The 22906-nt window shown below is 44.3% G+C and overlaps 1 protein-coding gene across 3 annotated transcripts in view; it reads left to right on the top strand.

The window, feature by feature from the left end:
- The window catches only part of DDC (dopa decarboxylase), a 106927-nt gene that overhangs the window by 78986 nt on the left and 5035 nt on the right, over positions 1 to 22906 (top strand). For all 3 annotated transcript variants that reach the window (XM_017868592.1, XM_017868593.1, XM_017868594.1), the window contains exons 10-13: positions 8520 to 8596; positions 11683 to 11702; positions 18210 to 18308; positions 21009 to 21110. In XM_017868592.1, coding sequence (XP_017724081.1) covers positions 8520 to 8596; positions 11683 to 11702; positions 18210 to 18308; positions 21009 to 21110 — 298 coding nt within the window. The remainder of the gene's footprint in view (positions 1 to 8519; positions 8597 to 11682; positions 11703 to 18209; positions 18309 to 21008; positions 21111 to 22906) is intronic.

Here is a 22906-nt window from a genome sequence, read left to right as displayed (position 1 = left end):
ATAAATTCTCTTTTTATAAACCTTATTATGACTTACACAAACCATTTATTGAATACTTGGAGTTTCTGTTTTATCCTAAATACCCTCTTTTTTAAATAACCAGTGATTTTATTTTAGGACAAAAAAATTATCATACAATATTTTTGTCATGTGGAATTATTTTCCTTTTAATCTTTCTTACATATTTATAACATTTTTTGCATCTCTTTTATTTACTGGTTCCTTTTACCTTGTTTTAGAATGACCTTTAAATAATCTTTGAATTAGACAACAATTATTTCTTTTTAATAAGAACACATTGTTTTTTAGAAAAACATTTTCCTATAATTTTTTTTTTAAATTGGAAATGACCCAGACATTTAAGCAATATCTATTATTTTGTTTAATGTAACTTTAGGTTCTAAATTATATGTCAAGTTTTTTTTTAACAAGCATTTGTTCTATTACATTTATCTAATTCATTTTTTAATAGATTACTTATAAAAACTGATGGTCATCATTTAAAGTTATTTCCTTCCTAACCAATTTTATAGGCTGTGAATTTCAGGTGTTTACCAATGTAAAATACTTAAGGTTAAATAAATGTGTTTGTTTTTTCTTTTTGCCAAATAATTCAGGATTAACTGTTTGCTATTAAACCAACAATATTAAATGCCTTACTTACCAAAAATTACACAAAGATGATTCTCTTTTGGGCTGCATTTATGGCTTTATAACCCTCATTCCAAATATTGACACCTTATACTATTCAGCAAAGATAAATATAAAACTACTTGACCAATAAATCTAAACAATAATATGTGTTGACAGTTCTTAAGGCTTTCTAATTTTATTTTGCCAATAATTTTAAAGCCAGCTTATTTGTTAAAAATTAATTCAAGTCATGTGAACTTGAAAAGCATTTGGATTATTTACTAAATTTATGAGTTCTCCTTTATTTTTAAGCCAATTTGGTACCTTGCGGCCACAACACATAACAAAACGCATGTATATATACATAAACACACCTAAGCACACAAACAGTCATGCAAATAAAGATCCTATAGCTTTTACTTCAGAACTCTAGCCACAATGTATCAATACAGACTCATCAGTTTACCAAAAAACGGTTGGATAGAAACAGTGGTTTTTATCTCAATGCCAGTAGAAAGGTCCTCTAAACTAGAGAAATATATTTTCTTAAGTAAAAAACATGTCCTCACGTTTTTTATAAACTTTACCAAAAACACCTTACTATATACTACTAACCCTAATTCTCAGTCTCAGTGAAAAATCAACGATTACTTAATTTAATATAACATGACTTTAAGTTTTCAAATTACTGGAGAGAGTTTTGAGACTAAATTTACCAGATTAAACTTACCAAAGATTACTAAAACTACATGAACTGAAAAGCCTCTGAGCTAGTTGCTATTAGTCGGACAAAAACTTAACTTTTCTTTAGGCCAATTAATTAGAACTCTTTCATTTAATTGGTAGTGAAATATTATTTCCACATGACATATACGAACGTATAGACATAATAGACCCAGACAGAGGCAGATCTTATATATTTAAAATTTTTCATTTGCCTGTTTTCAAAATGTTCTTTTCCTACTTTAGACTATTAAAGTAGTCTGGAGGGAAAGAGGGAGGGTATGGTAATCCACGTGTTGCAAGAGAAAAGGAGCAGGTAGGGAAATAGTCAATTATGTATTCATCTCCCACTCAGTAAAATGGCACTTTACAACAAGATACCATGAACTTAGAGTAGTTACCTGTGGAGACATTTAACCTTTTAGCTGTAGCGCTCTACTTAGGAACAAACAGAAAGGCAACTCCTTGCATGACTCAGCTTTGAGCTTAATTTTTCCTTTTGGCAGAGTGAATTGGGGTCCCAGGTTTTTATTTGCCTTTCAAAGTCCACACTGTATGACCTCATTTTACTAAATCACCTCTTAAAGGCCTTATCTTCAGTCAGTCACATTCTGAGGTCCTGAGAGTTGAAACTGCAACATACGAATGCAGAGGAAGGGGCACGTAATTTGGTCCATAACGGCACTCACAAGAAATCACTAGTTAGAGCCATAAGCCTTATATCTAAGGTTTTAAACCAGATCAGCTTATTTTAAACTCCACAATCTTAATGATCATCTGATTACTGATGTGTTTATTTGATTCGTATGAAAGTTATATTTTCATTTGATCTCACTATACCCAAACACCCACGTCCCCATTTTTCCCTCATTTTTCTTACCACCAAAGAATTTTATTTTTTTCATTCCACAGTGGATAGTCTTCACATTGCCTTGCTGACACAGTGGCCTGTGCTGTATCTCACAGTATGCAAACCAAGAGTGCATGCATGCAAAGCAACCTACGTTTTACAAACACACATACAAGCAAAAGGATGCACATAGAACACACTAGGATCATTTCTCATGGATATAGAAGCTGGAGAATGAGAGCTGTTTTTTGGTGTAAATGAGCCAAAATCAGGGTCACTTTTGTTCTAGCTGTCACTGACTTGGTTTTCACTGTAAACACTGGAAGCAGTCCTGAATTTTAGCCCAGGATATACAGCCTCAGAGCAAAAGACAAGTAGGTGGACCACAGCATCCCTTCCTCTAGACACCATTACATTAAACTGGCAACCACTGCAAGCACAGCAAGTACACTTCATAATGAATTCATTATTCTGTTCATAAGCTTTTTTGGGGACAATATTATTATCCACTGATCATGCTTGGTCGAGGTTGGCTTCCCCTGCCTGTTTGCGAATGGTGCCTTGTAACGTGGAGACGGGGAGTGGGGAGAGTGAGGGCTGAGAATCTCTACTCAGAGGGTTTTTTGCACTGTCCAGATATCATGAAATAAATACAAATATTTTGACAGTCTAAGAGAAGATTACAGTCATGTGATCTACCTTAACACAATAGAATACAGATAATAAGGACACTTGTAAGAACCAGAATTCACAAAAGGATAAATATTCCTTTAGATTCCTAAGAATTTAAGCAAAAAAATCCTAAGTGGTGAATTTTTAAAGTGTCTTTTAAAATTTCACTAATTCAGTAAACAACACATAAATGGATTTTTTTTTATTGCTTTCACTGGTTTCTTTGTATTCTTTAAAATTAGAAGTGTTTCTCTTTTGTTTAATTAAATTGTACCGATGGTTAGTCCATAATTTAACATAAACACTTTGGTTGTACTCTTTAAATACTGAAATAGACAAAATAATTGAAGTTTCTGAAACTGACAATCATTATAAGCATAGTAAATATGTTTTATAATGAATTCATTATTCTGGTCATAAGCTTTTTATTCTCCATTTGGTATTTTGAATCTTTTATCTGTAAGTGTGAGCCATTCTGTCCAGAGCTTATTGCCTGTTTAATGTCAGATCTCCAAAGAAAGACTCAAATTCCATACACACAAAAGGCATATATTATCCACATTTGAAAGATGGCCTGTTTTTTTTCCAAAATGTTAAATTTTGCCGTAAATTATTTTATAGTGTTTGTATACTTCTGTTACATTGGGAGATTTTTAAAAATTTTATTTCTTTGAAACAATTTTAATCATTCTAGTAATTGTTGAGACTTGATTCTAGAACTTGTTTTAAAAGTCTTAGTGGATAGTTTTCTACTTATCTGTTTGGATTCTTTGCACTTAGGTCTGGGAACCCTTTAGTATCTTGAATTTTTTATAGATGTTATTGGGACCAGGAGGTCATGTGAGTGCTCATTCAGGGAGCACTATGTAGTGTTGTAGATTTTTTTTAAAAGAAAATTTAAGAAGCCAGTCTTTCAACCCAACACAGGGGTCCTTTTCCTGATCTCCTAGGACTGTGTCTGGTTTGAGAGAGACTTTCCTCACCAAGAGGCTCATGAAAGTGAGGTCACCATGTGAGGTGACTTTGGTGCCACAAAAGCATGTTTCTCTGTGTGTGTGTGTGTGTGTGTGTGCGCATGCACGCGCACACACCCATGTATGTCCTCAAGTACACATACACATCTGTTTCCATAAAATTCTTTCTCTTTATAATATCCATTAACTCTTACCAATAAATGCAAATTTAGTACCTAAATATGGAAGAGGCGACTACCACGGGCCCATTAGAAACATGGGCCAATGAATAAAGTATAATGGGAAACTGCAAATACTGAGAACTGAATGAAAAGAAAGATGCAGTATAACTTGCCACACACAGCTAAAGCAGCACCTACAAAACAGACGTCAATTGAAAAGAGGAAAGCCAGAAAATCGTAAGCTAAGTATCAAAATTAAGCTGGAAAGCAGCAACAAAATAAACCTCCAAAAAGTAAAAGGAAGAAAACAATAAGAATTAAGAAATGTAACAAAATACACAAAAAAGACCCAGCAGAAAGGATCGACAAAGCCAGATGTTGGTAGTTGGCCTGCCTAATTACATAAACAATCTCTGGAAAGATAGGTCAAAAATAAAGAGAAGACACAGATAACCTTTAGTAGAAAATACAATGGCACAATTATAGATACTTCAGAGATTTCCAAAAATAGTAAGGGAGCATTATGAGTAACATCAAGCCAAGAATCACCCATAAACACATATATACAATAACTGCAACAAAACACTGGCTCAAGAGTAAATAGAAAACCTGAAAAATATTATTGCTAATACAACATATCAATAGTTAAATTTTCTTACAACAGAAATACCCAAATTCTTAAACAGTGAGTATCCTAAACTGCAGGGAACTTACAGTGCAATCGTAAGTATAATTCACAGAGAACAGCAAAGAGGCCACACTGCCTCTTATATCATGAAGCCGGTCTAAATTTGATTCTAAAACCAGATGAGAAGCTGAGACAGAAAAACTATAAAACAATCTCACAAACTTAAATGTAAAAATTCTAAGTTAAACATCAGCAAATAAAAAATGTAATGTGATTTTTAAAAATATAGTATACCATGACCAAACTGTGTGTAATCTGGATATGCCAGGATGGTTTAATAGTAGAAGATTTTTAAAGTGCCAGTCACCATGTTAACAGTGAAGGAGAAAAGAAGTTATCACATTAGATGCAGAAAAAGCATTAGATAAAAGTCAATAACATTTCAGGACAAAATGTCTTAGTAAAATCGTAACAGCAGATAACTTTCTTAATCTGATAAAAGGTAACTACCAAAAAACATAGTGAACCGATACTTAACGGTGAAATATTAGAAGCACTCCCTTTAAAATCAGAAAAATATGAAGATTCCCATAATCTCCACTTCTATCCAACATTGGACTTTCCTAACCTCCATAGTGAAAAAAAGCAAAAAACAAAAAACAAAAAAGATAAAGAAGTAAACGTGTAAGGATCAGAATGGAAGACATAAAACTCTCATTGTCAGATGATGTAACCTCAATAAAAAGGGAATCCTCAAAGTATTATTAATAAAAGAACCCAACAAGATGTCTACATACATTAACATTTTTAAGGTTGCATTTTTTTTACATCTACATTAAACAGTATGTGTAATTTTTACAAAAGGAATCCTCTTTATAATAGCAAGAAAAGATACAAGTTTACTATGAACAAACATATCAAAACCTGCTCAGATTTATATGGAGAAAATTCTACAATTTTTTGGAAGTCATTAAAGAAGTCCTAACTAAGTAGAATGATAGGTTCATGAAGAGGAAGACTCGATATTAGACCTCAGCACAATTCTAATAAATATCCTGGCATAATACTTATATGGGCCAAGAATGGTCAAGAGAATTGTAAAAAAAAATATAGTGAGAAAGTTGCCTCCTTAAATATCAATGTGTGTGTGTAAAGCAACCATGACTGAACTCATGTAGCACCAGCACGGGCACAGATGGGTAGAGCAGATTAGAAGAGAGAGCCAGAAACAGACCCACATATTCCAATTAGGGCTTCTAATATTTACAGAATTGTTGCAATCCAATATGACAAAATAAGCAATCTAACAGAAAAATGAATAAAACATTCTTTATCAAGGAGGAAACAGATATGTTTAATAAATGTGAAGTTACTCACCCTCCTTAGTAATCAGAAATGTAAATTGAAATCCCAGTGAAACACTATATGTTGTTTACAATAGTCTCTTTATACTAAAGGTTGACCAGGATGTGGAAGAGGAGCTCACAGACGGCACAACTGTTGTGGAGACTGATTTGGAGCTATTGAGTAGGGTCATAGATAGATGCTTTCTTCCAGCCTTAACATAGCTCATCTTGTGCTAGTCCATTGGCAAATGCATGGCCGATGGGCGCTGCCACTAGGGGCTCCAGGAGTATGCGCAGGGATGGTCCCATGTCCACAGCAGTGTAGTTTGTCTATCAATAAATGGGAAATGATAGAATGAATGGATTGGGATATGTGCCTGCACTAAAATCCCATGAGGTCATACAAATGAGTGAGCAAGAGCTCTGTGCATGAATGAATGTGAAACTCATAGGTCTATTTTTGGGTAAGAAAGCAAATTATAGAAACATACATGGAATTATAACATTTATGATAAACTCATAGGTCTATTTTTGGGTAAGAAAGCAAACTATAGAAACATACATGGAATTACAACATTTATGATAATTTAAGTTTATGTTACAGTATGTTTGGCAGTGTGCAAAATAATATAGATTGCTTAGGGATTTGAAGAGAAAATTTTGTAGAACTACATAAGAGTAGGAACCCAATTGCAGCCTTGAGGCCTCTTGTGTGGCACAGGGAGAGGAAGCAGGTGAGGGACAGGGATATTTAACTTTTATTAATACTTATAATTTAAGTTTTGCTTCATAAGCAAGGGGTAGTGATTTATTCTTTACATCTCTTGTATGGCTTTAATAAGTGCAACAATTTTTAAATTAAAAAAACATCTGAAAGGTCCCTGCTGAGAATGAGAAGGGGAAGAATGGTCTTTGTGGACAAAGGGCAGAGTTCTACTGATAGCCATAGATATTCACATCCCTCTTGGTCTTCTCTCTTTAAGGCTAGGCACAGAGCTTTCTCTAATGCAGAGAGACCCAAAGGGCCTCCCCTCCCCAAACCAGTGACTTCCCATAAAATGCCTATGATGCAAGAAAATTCCCATACACACACAAAATTAGGTGCAATCAATTTTCTTCTACAAGTCAAAGAGAGAATATACACTAGACAGCTTATTATTCCTACTGACTTTGTCTGTCTTTAACCTTAAAAAAAAATAAAGGCTCAATGATCTTTTATAGATCAATCCAGCCTCTCTCTTACTTCCTTGGTAAGCCACATCCCAGCATCCTATTTCATGCTCACTGGGTTCTCTTTCAGAGACTCTCACATTTTATTTGTTTTCAAGCCCAAGCTACTGTCAGATTAACATTTCTTCTCTAGTTTGCCCTTAGGATACTTTATTTGCCACAAAATTGCTTTGTGATGGTGTCACCACACTGCCAATGAAGCGGAGCAATGGCAATTACCATAAAGCACAGGCCCTTCAAAGGCCTGTCCAGTGAGAGTTTGGGTCTGAGTTCTGCAGAATGACTACCAGTGTGAGTGCTCTGTGTGCAGACAGGTGAAAGGGGACCCCTGTCTGTAGCCCAGGGCATCCTGGCCTTTCACTTATTAGCCCTCAGGATTTTCACCCCACACACACTTACTGATGACAGCAAGGCCAGGCACTGTACTGTCCCTGGAAAGAGAGAGGAGCAAATGCTAACCTCTGTGGTTTTCCCTCTTGACACTAATTCTCCAACTCTGCAGACACCAGCTGGGTATCCTAAACTCACTCCTATTCTGACTGTAACTACCTAGAGGTAGCGTCAGACTCCACAGAATTAAGAGCTCAGTCCCACCAGCCTGCCCCCACTTCAGATGCCAGGCACAGCGTTGGGTCTCCAGGTTACCCACAGTTCTGTCCACCATGGCTACAAAGTCAGGGGGGTTCCCATAACCCCTGCCCCAGGTTCAGTAACTTACTAGAACAACTCACAGAATTCAAAAAAGCATTTTACTTAGGTTTACAGGTTATAAAGAGTACAAACGAAGAAATGCACGGGACAAAGTACAAGTGGGGTGGTAGGTCATGTGGCTTCCGTCCCCTCTCTGTGTATGACACCATCCCAGCATCGTGAAACATTTACCAACCCGGAGCTCTCCAACCCGGCCACTTAGGAGTTTTTAATGGAGTTTCATTCAGCAGGGATGATTGCTTAAATCACTGGCCAACTCATCACCAGCCCCTACCCTCCCTGGAGATTGGAAGCCATCGAGGAGACCCCAGCTCCCAGCTATCTTATTAACGTGCAAAACACACTCTTATCACTGGGAGATCTGAAGGGTTTTAGGAGCTGTGTGCCAGGAACCGGCAACAAAGACCAAATCTTTGTTTTTTATTCTAAGACTCCCAGGTACTTGGAGCAGAGACAGGGCCATGAAGGCAGAGTGGTGTTTAGGGCAGGGCCGAAAGCAGATGCCTGAGCTGAGGCAGGCGGGGGGAGGAGAGAGGTGGTCCAGTCTAGGGTGCTTGGTTATCAGCCCTATCATTTGTTCTCTAAAACCAGGGTGAAAAAGAGATCAGACTTAACGGGAGCCTTTAGACTGGACCCCACTTACCTGAAGCATAGCCATCAGGATTCAGGTAAGCTGTGAGCTTGCTTTCTGTGGACTGTTTCTGGTCTTGTTCCCCTCAGAGCTGCCCTGGAGGTCCCTGGGAATTAGGGGAAGACCATCCATATCCAAGGAGGCTCCCACAGAGGAGCTGGGGTGCTGTGCATTCCTGGATTTGCCCTTGCAGCGCTTTCCCTGTGGGTGGGTTAAGAGGCCTGGGGAGGCTCCCTGGGGGAGGCTCCTGCTCTAGAAGCACTGAGAACCTGCTGGGCTCATTGCAGGAGCAGGGGCAGGTGGGCATAGCCATGGGATTTTAATATGGGCATCCATACCTCCTGCAGACAAGGAAACATCTTTAACATAATGACGGCCATAATGTCTTTACCAAAAGGCTTTGCATCACCTTCCACCAGTACCATGAGGAGGCAAAGTAAATGAAGGAGGTTGAGTAGAGTTGGTGAGTGAAGAGAAAATAAGATGAAGCCAAGGCTCAGATCAGCACACCAAGGTGCACCTAAGTCATTTGGTCAGTAGGTCTGCTCTCTGTGCCTGGCGCTGGTGACAGCCGAGGAGGCTCAGCACTCACCTGCAACGTCTAGCAGGGAGGGGATGAGCGGGCAGTTATCAAGTGGCATCAGGGGACACAGGCTGCTCCAGGGCCACAGCAGGGAATGCACAATTCTTGGCTTTTGCACTTCACCTATGTCATCTCATTTGACTTGAGCCAGTGTATCTGGCTGATTAATGGTAGGCATTGAACTAGAACCAAAATAAGTAGAATTTTTTTGATAACTGAAAATTCTGTCACAACGCTGGTGAGGGGGTAAAGTGGTTACATCAGTCATGTAGGCTTTGAAGATGTATTCCTTATTAAAGATATACATTTGGAAAATAGAGTCAATGCTGGGCCAGAAAATTCCTGTAATCCCACCACTCAAATGCAAACATTGCTAATATATTGCTGTATTTCTTACTAGTCTTGTTCAATGCATTGTTTGCTTTGTTTTAACTCTGCACCACTTACCAATCACCAATATACAAGCTGCCCTTCCCACACGTATCTCATGAAGTTTTACGTCTTATGAGGCACCTAAGACCTATTAAGTAGTCCACAGTTCAGGTAAAACCATTGTTAGAGGAAATTGCTGGCTAAGAGGTTTGTCATTTCTTTATGTTAACAATAAAGAATTGTGCAAGGAAGCTTCTAAATTGGGCCAGTTCTTCACTTCATAAGGAAGCAGATTCACGGAGAAGCAGACAGGAACTTGCACTAATTAGACCTCGTATCTGAATTCTTCTACTGAAATCCTCCAGTTTTTCCATCCTGTAGAAGCTTCTGCAATGACGGAAATCTTCTATAATTCTGCATCACCCAATATGGCAGCCACCAGTCCGCATGTGGCTAATGAGTGCTTGAAATGTGACTCGTCTGTTGAAGAACTAAAGTTTAATTTCCTTTAGTTTTAATTAACTTAAATTTAAATGTCAACAGCCACATGTGGCTAGTAGCTACCGTATCAGATGGTGCAGTAATAGAAACTAAAAAGGTCGGGCATTCCCTCATTTTCATTCATGACAATCATCTGGTTCTTTGACAATTTTTTTTTTTTTTTTTGAGACAGGGTTTGGCTCTGTCACCGAAGCTGGAGTGCAGTGGTGCAACCTTGGATCACTGTAGCCTCCACCTCCCAGGCTCAAGTGACCCTCCCACCTCAGCCTCCTGAGCAGCTGGGACCACAGACATACACCACAAGTCCCAGATAATTTTTTGTATTTTTTTTTTTTTTGGTAGAGATGGGGTTTCACCATGTTGCCAAGGCTAGTCTTGAACACCTGAGCTCAAGCGATTTGCCTGCCTTGGCCTCCCAAAGTGCTGGGATCACAGGTGTGAGCCACTGCACCGGCCTCGACAATTTCTTCCTGAGTGCTTCCTGCATGCAGTCTGTTGGGTGCTTTGTTTCATTTGCAGTGGTCTCTGTGAGTCATTGTCAGATGCTGCTACTAATGTTATGTTTGTTTAACAAGCTCCCTTAGTAATGAGAGGCCGTGTGGCATAAAGGAGAGTACTGGTTATGGGTTGAGATAGGCTGTGTGACTTTGGGCTTCCATCTCAGGGTCACTCATGAAACAGGGGGTGGAGGTCCTGCATCTCCTCCCAGCACTGCCGTTTTTTATGCTAATGGAGAATATAACTATTTTCTCCTGGCAGCCAGGTGGCAGTCAGGGAATGACATCAAGTGGTGACTTCAGATGTTCTTGTAAATGCAATGTAGACTGCTATATGGTCCTGCCACAGCCCCTGTTGACTGGGAAAGTAGGGGACACTGATGTGCCTGGTCCAGCCCACATTCGTGGATCTACTCCCAGAGCACGAGACTCCTTTCTCCACCGATCTGTGCAGCAGGACCGCAGCATGTTGTCATAATCCTCACCTGATGCCTTGCACAGCATCACTTGTATTAATAGAAACTCCTGTCTATGAGCCTGCATCCAGGGTTCTTTCTCCTGGGATTTGCTGCTTTAGGCATGAGAGGAGGCTCAAAAGCAAATCAGCCATTTTTCATAACCAATGTGGAGCCACTGAGTCCAGGATAGTAACACTGACTCAACAGGTATTCACTGAGTATCTGCTCTGTCCCAGATACTGAACTAAGATCTGCTAAGATCCGCGGATACAGAGATGAATAAGCCCACCAAGAGTTTCATTCTCTTCCTTTAAAAATATTCTAATCACTTTGTATATCACAAATTCACCTTCTCATGCATGAATGAATGCATGATGAATGATTTACGTGATCTGAACGCTAACTCTCTACTGGGAACTAGATGAAACCTCAGATGTTCATGCTATGTAACTGCAGAAAGCAAAACTAATGCGGGTCTATTGAGAGTGTAACATTTCCAGTTTGTGTTTTGGGCATCCTGTTCTCGGGAGACTCCCCTTGAATATGTTACCCTGGGAAGTGCCACAAAGAACACCCAGACCCAGCCTTTGGGTAGTTTTATTTCTGACTTAGAAGACACAAGAAATTTACCTGGAGGATGAAAAGGATTAGCGTGTGATCAACAAACCTGTCTAATGGTTTCTTTTTTCTTTTTCTTTCTTTTTTTCTCCAGGGCTTATCACTGACTACCGGGTAAGTGGGAGATTCCACTGTAATCTTAAAAGCCAGTGGAGTGCTGGGGAGCTCCTCCGGAGCTGTCACGGGTCTCCTCCCCATTCTCATGACAAGCACGCACTGATGGGCACCTTCCAACGGGGTCCCAACTGACACATTAGGGGGGGTCCTGTCAGGCGGCGGGCAGCTCTGCTGAGCCCCCCAGTCAGAGGTCTCAGGTTAAGAGGGGGAAACCTGGACCCTGGACTTTGCTCCTGGGAAGGGGGAAGGAGCCTCTGCCCCCCCATTCCTCTGGAAGGAAAAGGTCCCTCTGCCCTGGACTGCTGCTGTGCGCTTGGGGCTGCACTGGTGGCGGCAATGGGAGAGTGAGGAGTCAGAGAACATAAAAAGCTCCCAGGTGGGGCCAGTCATCTCAGCAGCCTAGTCTCAAATGCATTGGTCCTCTCTCATTTTTATTTGCCAAAGTGTTGAATGAGGCATACTTTGAAAATGCCAGGTTGTTCTAGCGTTAGTCTGGAAAGGAATTTGGAACCAAAGGCAGTGGCTGCGAGGCTTATTGAAAGAATAGAACCCAAGGGGGAGGGTGAAACTCAGGGGAGGCAGAGGTGTGGCCACTGAGCTGGCTGTCTTCTGCTATCAAAAGATGACCTGTGGCTGGGCACAGTGGCTCACGCCTGTAATCCCAGCACTTTGGGAGGCTGAGGTGGGCGGATCATCTGAGGTCAGGAGTTCGAGACCAGCCTTGCAACATAGTGAAACCCCATCTGTGCTAAAAATAAAAAAATTAGCCAGGTCTGGTGGCAGGCATCTGTAATCCCAGCTACCCCGGAGGCTGAGGCAGGAGAATCGTTGGAACCTGGGAGGCAGAAGTTGCAGTGAGCCGAGATCACGCGTCTGCACTCCAGCCTGGATGACAGAGTGAAACTCTGTCTCGAAAAAAAAAAAAAAAGATGATGACCTGTGTCCACTTCTTTCTGGTCAGGCGTGGTGGGCACCATCAAAGCAGAGGCTGCCATTTCCCGACAGAGGTGTGTGTCTAAGTGCTATTGGAGCAAACATTGTCAGCAGCCGGTGTGATAATGACCCAGCAGGGGCTGCCCCTCAAAGGCATGTGTAGCTTGCCTTCTTCCTGTGACAGCTGTGAGCCAGGAGGGACGGGGCAGCAGTAAACCTTCCCAAGCCATCAAGGCTGGTCCCAGGACGGTTTTGGCAAAGTTTGCCTGGGACCACCCAGTTCCACACCCAGGGAGAAAGGCCAGGGTGTGTGCACATAAGGGCACAGTGGGAAGATCCATGAATGATGCCATTTAAAACTTTCATATAAATCCCCATTAACAATCTGACTTATCCTTTAGAAAGTTATTATTGAAGGGAAAATATGACAATAATATTAAAAATAACTTGAGGACTTGCTCACCCTGACCTGTATCCTCATACCGCCGTGGCCTGTGTTTCTGTCTCCTCCTATGGTTCATGGTCTTTCTCAGACTTCATGTGGCAGGAGGGCCACATGCTGCACAGACCACACTGCAGCTGGTTCTCATGTCACTGAAACTAAAATCGCAATACCTTCTCCACTCCTCCACAGTACAGAAAGTCTACACAGAATCCCATGTTATGTGGTGTAATTATTTCCCTGTTATTTAACTACTTCCCTGGGAAAGTCCATTGCTTTCTTCAATGACTGTGCAGTGAGCACCTGGCACATCCAGCTTTCTGCTGAGGATGAGCTGCTTCCTGCGGCATGAGACTGAAAATGGGGTAACAGGCATGAATATTTCATGATTTTTATTTTATTATTTTTTAATGTTGCTCCTTCTCAGCTTAGATATCATTAGAAAAAAAAAGACACGACACCATCTCTGGTTCACATAAAATAACACAGGCTTTGCTAAAAACTCTGTATTGACTAACAAGTCCTCTAGGAACCAAAGTCCTTTTAAATAAATTTGGCACTGTCTTTCAAAGGCCTAGGACACCATCCCCAGCAATGCAGGCTTATGTTACGTTGCCCAAAACAAGAACCAGCCCAGCTGTGCCCGCATCTAGCAGCTCAGGGAACATGATCTCCTCAGACAGTTTCTACTGTTCCCCAAGAATCACAGATCTGTACTGGCACCCGCCTGCAGGACCACAAAGATGGCAGGGCTTGCCTGAGGCATCCCCAGCCTGTTCTTCTGCTCCAGCCAGGGCCCTTCCGGTCCTCAGGGCTCACTCCTTCTCCCCAACCCTAGGCTCTTCATCCTATTCCCTCCACCACCAGTCCCTGACCCTCAATGGGGTGAGGAAAGAATCTGATCCCTGTCTTTCTGTCCCCTTCTGTCTTTAGTGCTGAGCCTCACTCTCCTCAGCGCCTCAAGCCACAGCCCCTTTCCCCACTGCTAATCTAGAAGACTTGAGCCCACCATTCACCTCGCCTTGATGGGCCATGTATTCTTTGGGAAGCATTTGTCCTTCTGTGACTTCCACTAGTTATCTCTACTAATTATCTCTATCAGCTTAATGAAAGGCATTGGCCTCAGTTAAGAAAAGGTCAAGCATCAGCAACCTGTGCTCCAGCCTTACTTTCAAAGCATCCTTTGGGCAGCCCCTGTACTCCCCACCCTATTGGTCCTGCTATGAAACCTGGATCCTTATCACCCCATCTCAAGGCAGCCCCTTGACTGGCACTCCCTTTCCAACCAGGAGCTATGAGCTGCTCTTGCAGCTACTCAGAGGTGAGTGAGGCCCAAAGCCGCCTCCAGGACTCCCAGGCCACTGAGGGAGACAGAGGTGTAGACCACGCAGGCCCTGATGCGTGTTCTGAAATACACCTGAGATCCTCCAGGCTGCCCATTTGTGGCTTAAGAGGACATGCCCCAAGTCCTTAGCTAGTCCTCTGCCTGACAGCTCTCTTCTTGCTGCTTGTGGCAGGCAATGATGCTGAGGTACCTGGCACTATAGCTGGCAGCACATGAGTCAGGAGCCATGTGGGGACAGCTCTTGTTTGGCTGCCTGTTGCTTCTAAAGGAACCCAGGCAGGTGGGAAGCACCACAGCAGCCCAGCCCCACTGGCATCCACCAGGCTTGGGAGGCCCTCTGAGGTCATTGGCTTCTGTGCTGCTGCGTCCCTAGAGAGGGCCAGAGATGGCACATCATGTGTTCACAGCCAATATTTCATGGCTGATGAGGGGACAAACGCACAAATCTTATGAAAGATGGAATGCAGAAGGTGGAAGCTGTTCTGGAGCCGAGGGGCTTCTAAATGCGAAGCACAGGCGTTAGGCCTCAGCAGATCAGCTCCAGGAAGCAGGAGTGGCCATGTGGGGACAGCCGTGGGGACAGCCCTGGGTAGCCACTGGGGGAACACAAGTTGGCCAAGTGTGAGTGTGGGAGCAGCCTCAGGGCTCCTGGTGTGCAGAGCCCCCAGGGCACCTCTCAGCCCAGCTTTGCTCTTTCTGTCCCTTGGGTGCAGGCACAAGTGTCACTGCCTCTCACTGAACCCTCTCCGTCTGCCACAACCCAGGGATGTCCCTAGCCGCATTTCCTGGCATCTTCTCTTTGCTGCTATTTTAGCTACAGTGCAGTGACCTCTTTCCCTCTCTGTGCTCACATGCACCTCTCAGGCTCCTCTATGATTCCCACCTTGAATGTGAATTCCAGGCAAATGTCCCCAGAGCATTTGCTTTGCTGGGCTCAGCAGGGAATGGTAAGGAATATCATAGACATTCTCATTTTGTTCAAAGAGGCTGGAAACCCAAACCTAAGGCTGTCACAGCCTTCAGGCTGGGGAGAAGACCCCTGGACAGTGGGCTGCCTGCCAGGCCAGTGAGGAAGTGTGGGGTTAAAAGAACGAGCAGGCCCTGGTAGTTCTGCCCCTTGTCAGTGGATGAGGGCACGAGGATGGAGTGTTAGTCCCAGGAGGAGGCTGTTCAGGACGCGAGGTATGGCAAGAGAGCTCTGTGTTCTTTCTGATGGTGAACGGCACACTGAAGATGTAAGACAGCACTATTTGCCTCCAGTTTGTGAGGTCCTGGGCAAAGTGGGCATCATTGTGCCTATTTCATAGGGGAGGAGACAGAGGTTCAGAAAAGTTAAAAAGTTTGCTGAACCTATTGAAAGACAGGACCATGGACCCAGGTCACAAGCCACAGAGCCACACAGCCCTCCAGGCTGTTTGAATGAGGAAACTGCATCTTCTGGAAGAGGTTGATGGCTTGTCAAAAGTGGGACAAAATACGGGTTTAAAAATGATCAGTTGTGGAGGAAAAAGTACCAGGAAATAGCTCATTTGATGTTTGGGAAGCATCAAATATGAATTGGTTTTTACATGCAGAATCCTTTTAGATGACCCATGAATGAGGGAAAAATGGGTTTTATTCCTGATTTATTTCAGTATGTCCGTCAACAATATTCCACAAAATGTGGGCTGGCCGCGCCGAGCCAGGCCGGGTGCTGGGCTTGGGGCTGGAACTAAAATGGCAAATGAGACACAGTCCCTTTCCTCTGGGAACTTAGTCTGGCAGGAGGTGAGGCTGGGTACACAGGAGTCACAGCCATCTACTGCAGGCGCCCAGGAGCATATTGGGGGAGGGGCCAGTGCATTGAACTCAAGTCTCTGGAGAGAACATGACAGCATTTGGAGCCACATTTGAGTGAGCATTCAATTAGATGGTGTGCATTTTCACTCCAGGACCACAGAAATTAAGTTTACCTTGGTATTCTTCCAAATGTTAGACTGAAATCGCATTTTAATTTGTAGGAGGACGACTGGTCCAGGAATGATTTTGGAACGCAGCGTCCATGCTGAACCGTGGCAGGGAAGCATCGCTTTACTGACTGTTAGTCAGTCAGTCAGTCAGCTAGTGGTGGGATAAGGGATTCTTCTTTTAGACTTCCCAAAAGACAAGTTAGCTTAGTTCTCGAGCAGCCCAGCAGCTTGCAAACGCAGTGCTTACTAGCAGACAACTGTGTGTGCAGATTCAGCTCAGGCTCTGCTGCATGCTGGCTTGGTGACATTGAACAAGTCACTCTCCACACCTGCTTTCGCTCTAAGAAAGTAGGGATCCGAACCCTTGTTTACAGTGCTGCTAGGAAGCTCAAAGGAGATAATGTGTCAACACACCGGGCAGGGCTTGGCATACAACTGGGGGGAACCATGCTGAACGCCTGAGTCAGAGGTTGGGTCCCTGTTTCCCTTTTGACCTGAGAAGCTCCTGCAGAACTCTGGCTCTGGGCCCTTGAGCTGCTTCTCTTGTGTTCCGAAGCAGCTGCCATCCATTCATTCCACCCACACTTTATTTTATTTATTTATTTATTTATTTATTTATTTATTTATTTAGAGATGGGGTCTCACTCTATTGCCCAGGCTGGTGTACAATGGCGCCATCTTGGCTCACTGCAACCTCCGCCTCCCGGGTTCTGCCTCGGCTTCCCAAGTAGATGGGATTACAGGCATGTGCCACCACACCAGGCTAATTTTTGTATTTTTAGTAGAGGGGGGTTTCACCATGTTGGTCAGGCTGGTCTCAAACTCCTGACCTCAGGTGTTCCACCTGCCTTGGCCTCCCGAAGTGCTGGGGTTACAGGTATGAGCCACCGCATCCGGCCTTCACCCACACTTTAAAAAACACCTGTGAGCCCTCCTTCTGGGGAGCAGTGCGGGACTCAGGACTCCTGCTAAGCAGTTCCACCCGGCAGATGGCCCAGCTGAGCTCAAGAGTTGCACCTGGCTGCACTGTGTCACCCAGGCCCAGCAGGGAGCTGGCTCAGCTCTCCTCAGCATCTCCTTTATAGCTGAAATAGAATGTGACTGTTAAGATGACCACGCAGTGCTGCTATGGTCACTTCCCAGCAGCCTCCTCATCCCAGTCCTTCCCTGCTCACTTCACCACATCTCCATCTCTCAGAGAGTGTGGGGGTCAGTCAGCTGCCTGGGTCTGGGAAAACCAGAGGAAGGACAGGGAAAGCTTCTGGAGCCCAGCATGGAGACACACATTGTGTCTTCTGGTGAGGGATCTTGGGGTCACTCCATGGTGATCAGTGGGACCAAAAGGGAACCAGTATTGCTCTAGAAAACAGTGCCAGAACATCCAGGGCAGAAGTGGCAGACAAGAGCGGGTTCTGGCTCCCTCCTTCCTAGGCAAGGACATCAATGAAAATCACCCCCTTATCCCCACTGGATGGTGAGCTCGCTGGGGGCAGGGCCATGTCTTCCCTGTTTGCTCACCATGGAACCCCAGGGCCCAGCCCAGGGTCTGGCCCTACTGTGCACACCCCAAACATCTGTTGAATGAAAACAATGAACATTGCTGGCTCCCAGGTCAACAGTCCCTGTCTGTGTTCCTCTCTCTTGGAGATTTTCAAAGAAAGCCTCTGCCCACATCATGGAGGGCCCTGCTATCCAAGATGGGCCATGGCAGTGGGAGCAGGGTGGCCTCCTGGGAATCGGCTGCCTCCAAGAGAAACAGGTGAGCCAGTGAGCCGAAAAGGAAGCCTGCTTTTAATATCTTCCTCACTGATGGTCCGTTTCATGTTTTATTTCAGCACTGGCAGATACCACTGGGCCGAAGATTTCGCTCTTTGAAAATGTGGTTTGTATTTAGGATGTATGGAGTCAAAGGACTGCAGGCTTATATCCGCAAGGTGACCTTGTTTTTATTATTTATCTGGGTAAAATTGCAGAGATCTTTTGGGACTTTAGAAATAAATTCATTTTTTTTTTTTTGAGACAGAGTTTCACTCTGGAGTTCAATGGTGAGATCTCAGCTCACTGCAACCTCTGCCTCCTGGGGTCAAGCGAATCTTCTGCCTCAGTCTCCTGAGTAGCTAGGATTACAGGCATGCACCATCATGTCCAGCTAATTTTATATTTTAAGTAGGGATTGAGTTTCACCATGTTGGTCAGGCTGATCTCGAACTCCTGACTTCTGGTGATCCACCCGCCTCAGCCTCTCAAAGTGCTGGGATTGACAGGTGTGAGTCACTGCGCCCGGCCTTCAAATGTTGTAATAAGCAAATACACGGCAAGAGAATCAAACTGTAGTTTGGGTTGTTGAGATGAGGGTATTTATAAGATCTGTTAAGTTACTTTCATACAGATTGCTGGTTATCAGGTCCAGGAAGACGGTCACAGTAGAAATACCACATAGGTTGTGCTTTAGCCACATCTAGCCAAGAATGAAGTTCATTGAGCAATGGCAATCATGACAACATAATGAACGTGTTTTTCTCCCCTAGATTGCCAGAATAAGATAGATATTCCCTAGACCAGTGGTTCTCAGACATGCTTCCAGACCAGCAGTGCCGGCCTGCGGTGGGGCCCAGCAAACTGTTTTAACAAGCAAACCAGACACCTTCTCTATGCACTAAAATTTGAGAAGCACTCATCAGCTACAAGCCCCACTCTCTTGCTTTAAAAAAACAAAACAAACAAACAAAACAAAACAATTGGCTGGACATGGTGGCTCACGTGTGTAATCCCAGCACTTTGGGAGGCTAAGGCGGGGGATCATGAAGTCACGCGTTCAAGACTAGCCTGGTCAACATAGTGAAACCCTGTCTCTATTTAAAAAAATTACAAAAAATTAGCTGGGCATGGTGGCAGGCACCTGTAATCCCAGCTATTTGGGAGGCTGAAGCAGGAGAATCGCTTGAACCCGGGAGGCAGAGGTTGCAGTGAGCACAGATCGCGCCACTGCACTAAAGCTTGGACAACAGAGCAAGACTCTGTCTCAAAAAAAAAAAAAAAAAAAAAAAAAAAAAAGAGGAAACTGAGTCTTGAATACGAGCCCGGACCTGCCTAGAGCCACCCATTTAGCCAGCTGCAGAAGGCCTGCTGCTGTTCTGCTGGCTCCCTCTGATCCTGGTGTCCTTCCTAAGCTGTGGCCTCATCTTGATGGACAGAGGTCCCCAGGCTTCATGGGAACAAGCACACCTGTGATATTCAGCCTTAGTGATGGTGACAGTCCTCCATTTTAAGTCCTGTTGCCACTTCACAACCAGCTGTGCAGGGGCAGGTGTCCCCAGCCACATCCTCTGTGGCACAGCGTATAAAAACACATCCATTTGCAAGCTTTGTAGAATGCCTAGGATGTGCCATGAACTGTCTATTCCCAAAGCTTCGGTGAGGACAGTTCCAGGAGCTGCCGAGCACTATGAGGATCTGTTTGGGGGCGAGAACTGGGAAAGGAGTATGTATATGTATTCATGGGTAGGAAATGCCCCTCTCCCCATTTGAGACGAATTCAGTTTTTGGGGGGACAGAAAGCCAAAAAATCAGGGATTTATCTCTCCCCAATGATGACATCTTTAAGCTCAAGGACAACTAGTTATGATCATGCTGGCTCCTGTTTAAAACACACCCCACTTCTTTCTGAAAGGGGACCCAATCCTGCCTTAGGAGCAGAGTCCAGCGATGCTCAAAGCCTGTCTCCCTGGGGGGGAAACGGGTTTCGGGATCGCCCATGGGGCCGAGGTCTTTGGCGCCCTCTGGTGGCTTGATGAGGAACCGCTCGTATGACAGGTGTTTTGGTCCCAGCCACCCACTGCCAGCACTTGCAACGTGGGGGGCCTGCTGTATGCGCGGGCTTAGAATGAGCAAGGCACGGGCCTACGCCATGGAGGGCTCCTTCTCCTAGGATCACATACTATCTGAATAGCTTCTGAGTTCTATAACTATCTGGAAGTGAAATAAGGTCAGTGTATTCAATGAAAGGAAGGCCGATTCTGAATGTGACAGAGTGGACAGGATGCCCAGCTCTAGGTGGCAAACGCCAAGGAGGAGCAACAGCTGTGGCAGCCACAGAGCTGTAGCTCCATCAGGCTGCCGTAGAACCCCAGCTCAGCCAAGGCCTCCAGGTGCACCTTGGGCATGTCCCTCGCCCTCTCCCATCCTGTTTTCTTATCTGCAAAATGGGGATAATCACGATATCCTCTGTGTTGTGGGTTGTCCTGAAGATGACACAGTGGTGAGCGCTGGCACCGGAAACACAGAGGAGCAACTCGATGGGCGTTAGCCATTGTCTCTTCCAGAATGCTCAAATACCTCCTCGCGGTGTTTATTCTAACATTATAAAAGACAGTTTGGGTGGGATAAAAATAGTCCCATGAACAGAAGAAAATGACAATTGGTGTTCTGAAGACACTAGACCTTTGCTAATGCAGGGAATGAGTTTCTTAGCCTGCCTGGGAACAGCTGGTCAGTGAACGGTACAAGCACTTGAGGAAAATTGCCAAGAGCATCTAAATGAATTATACATGTGCAGTCTAATAAGGTTTTCTAGGTAGTTAAGTTCTGAATTAAGTGGCCATGAGAGAAACAGATTTTCCCTTTCCTCTTTCAAGCACGTCCAGCTGTCCCATGAGTTTGAGTCACTGGTGCTCCAGGATCCCCGCTTTGAAATCTGTGCGGAAGTCACTCTGGGGCTTGTCTGCTTTCGGCTGAAGGTTTGTCTACATCTATTCCATTCTTCATTTTCTGTGAATGTGACAGAGGGGAAAGTGTCATTCATTACCTCCATGCTCAAAAACTGGCCCTGGCTCTCCAGAGATGGGAGAGCAAAGCCTGTGTTCTTCAGTCCACCAGCCCAGCCTGCCCGATGCTGCACAGCCTTGCGTCCACGCATGGGGGCTGTTCCCGCTTCCTCAAGCCTGCCCTGAGACTTCTCACTTACACAGCTTATTGGTCCCAGAATCCTTACCATTTTTCCATCCCCAAGGCTCCATCCCACACCTCTGCCACTGGCCCTCCCTGGAGAACAGTGGCCTGTCCATAGCTTCACTAATCTGAGCATCTTCTGTGGATCAATAGCATCAGCATCATCAGCATTGCCTGGGAGCTCCTTAGAAAAGTCAGTCTTGGGCCCCATCCCAGAGCTGCTGGCTGCGTACCTTTACAAGATGCCCACACAGGAGTCTGTTTGACACTGTGCTGTGGTGTGCTGTTATTTTGCTCACCCGATGTTCACCAGGTGAGGGCAGGCTGGCCCACACAGGTTAGGGCATAAGCCATCTCTGCTGAGAATTATGATACAGTTCTCAAAAAGGCTCTAAGATGCACTGCACACATGCCCCTTGGTAATCTCCCTTGTGTGCACAGAGCCAGGTGAGACCTAATCCTCTGTCTGTTTGTTTTATGAGTTTTTTTTTTTTTTTTGAGTCAGAGTCTCATACTCTGTTGCCCAGGCTGGAGTGCCGTGGCACAATCTTGGCTCACTGTAACCTCCGCCTCCCAGGTTCAAGTGATTCTCCTGCCTCAGCCTCTTGAGTAGCTGGGATTACAGGTGTGCACCACCACACCCAGCTAAGTTTTGTATTTTTAATAGAGACGGGGTTTCACTATGTTGGTCAGGCTAGTCTCAAACTCTGACCTCGTGATCCGCCCATCTCGGCCTCTCAAAGTGGCGTGAGCCACTGTGCCTGACCGAGGTAGCTTTTAATTCACAATCATTTCAAGCCTTTCCAGGAGGCTTCCTTTTTCAAATTAAAGACACTCAGGAGAAGGAGCAGGTTGGGGTCAGTGTCATTTTCAAGGGGCTGCCAGTCAGAGTGTGGCACTGCCACTCCACCTCCCATGTCCTTTTGCCTCACCTGACTTGGAGCTCTGAGGCAAGGAGGAGCTGTAGCCATGGGAAACCCTGCAGGTAGTAGAGCAGGAGAGGAGACTTGAGCTGTCGGAAGAGCACAAGTGATGAGACCTGAGAGATGCACAGAGGACCAAGGGGGCAAGACACACTCTGGGTGTTTGTGGGAGAAGCCTCAGTCCATCCACGTCCAGGATGTGTCCAGTCAACCAACCTTGGTGTTGGCATCGTACTTACTAGACTCATCTGCTGTCAAGCTGTTGTTTTCATTCTTATTTTTGCTGACAGTTTTCTTCTAGGACTTTTATATTCTATTTTTTTTAACAGTTTTATTGAGATATAATTCACTGTGTTCATTTAAAGTTTACATTTGGGCCAGGCGTGGTGGCTCACGCCTGTAATCCCAGCACTTTGGGAGACCAAGGAGGCCAGATCACTTGAGGTCAAGAGTTCGAGAACAGCCTGACCAACATGGTGAAACCTCATCTCTACTACAAATACGAAAATTAGTCAGGAGTGGTGGCACACACCTGTAATCCCAGCTACTCGGGAGGCTGAGGCAGGAGAATCACTTAAACCTGGGAGGCAGAGGTTACAGTGAGCCGAGATTGTGCTACTGTGCTCCAGCCCGGGCAACAGAGCAAGACTTCATCTCAAAAA

The sequence above is a fragment of the Rhinopithecus bieti genome, unplaced genomic scaffold (assembly GCF_001698545.2).
Source record: "Rhinopithecus bieti isolate Rb0 unplaced genomic scaffold, ASM169854v2 scaffold_3527, whole genome shotgun sequence".
Classification (NCBI taxonomy): Eukaryota; Metazoa; Chordata; class Mammalia; order Primates; family Cercopithecidae; genus Rhinopithecus; species Rhinopithecus bieti.
The sequence above is the reverse complement of the archived record's forward strand: the minus strand, read 5'-3'. Positions and strand labels throughout refer to the sequence as shown.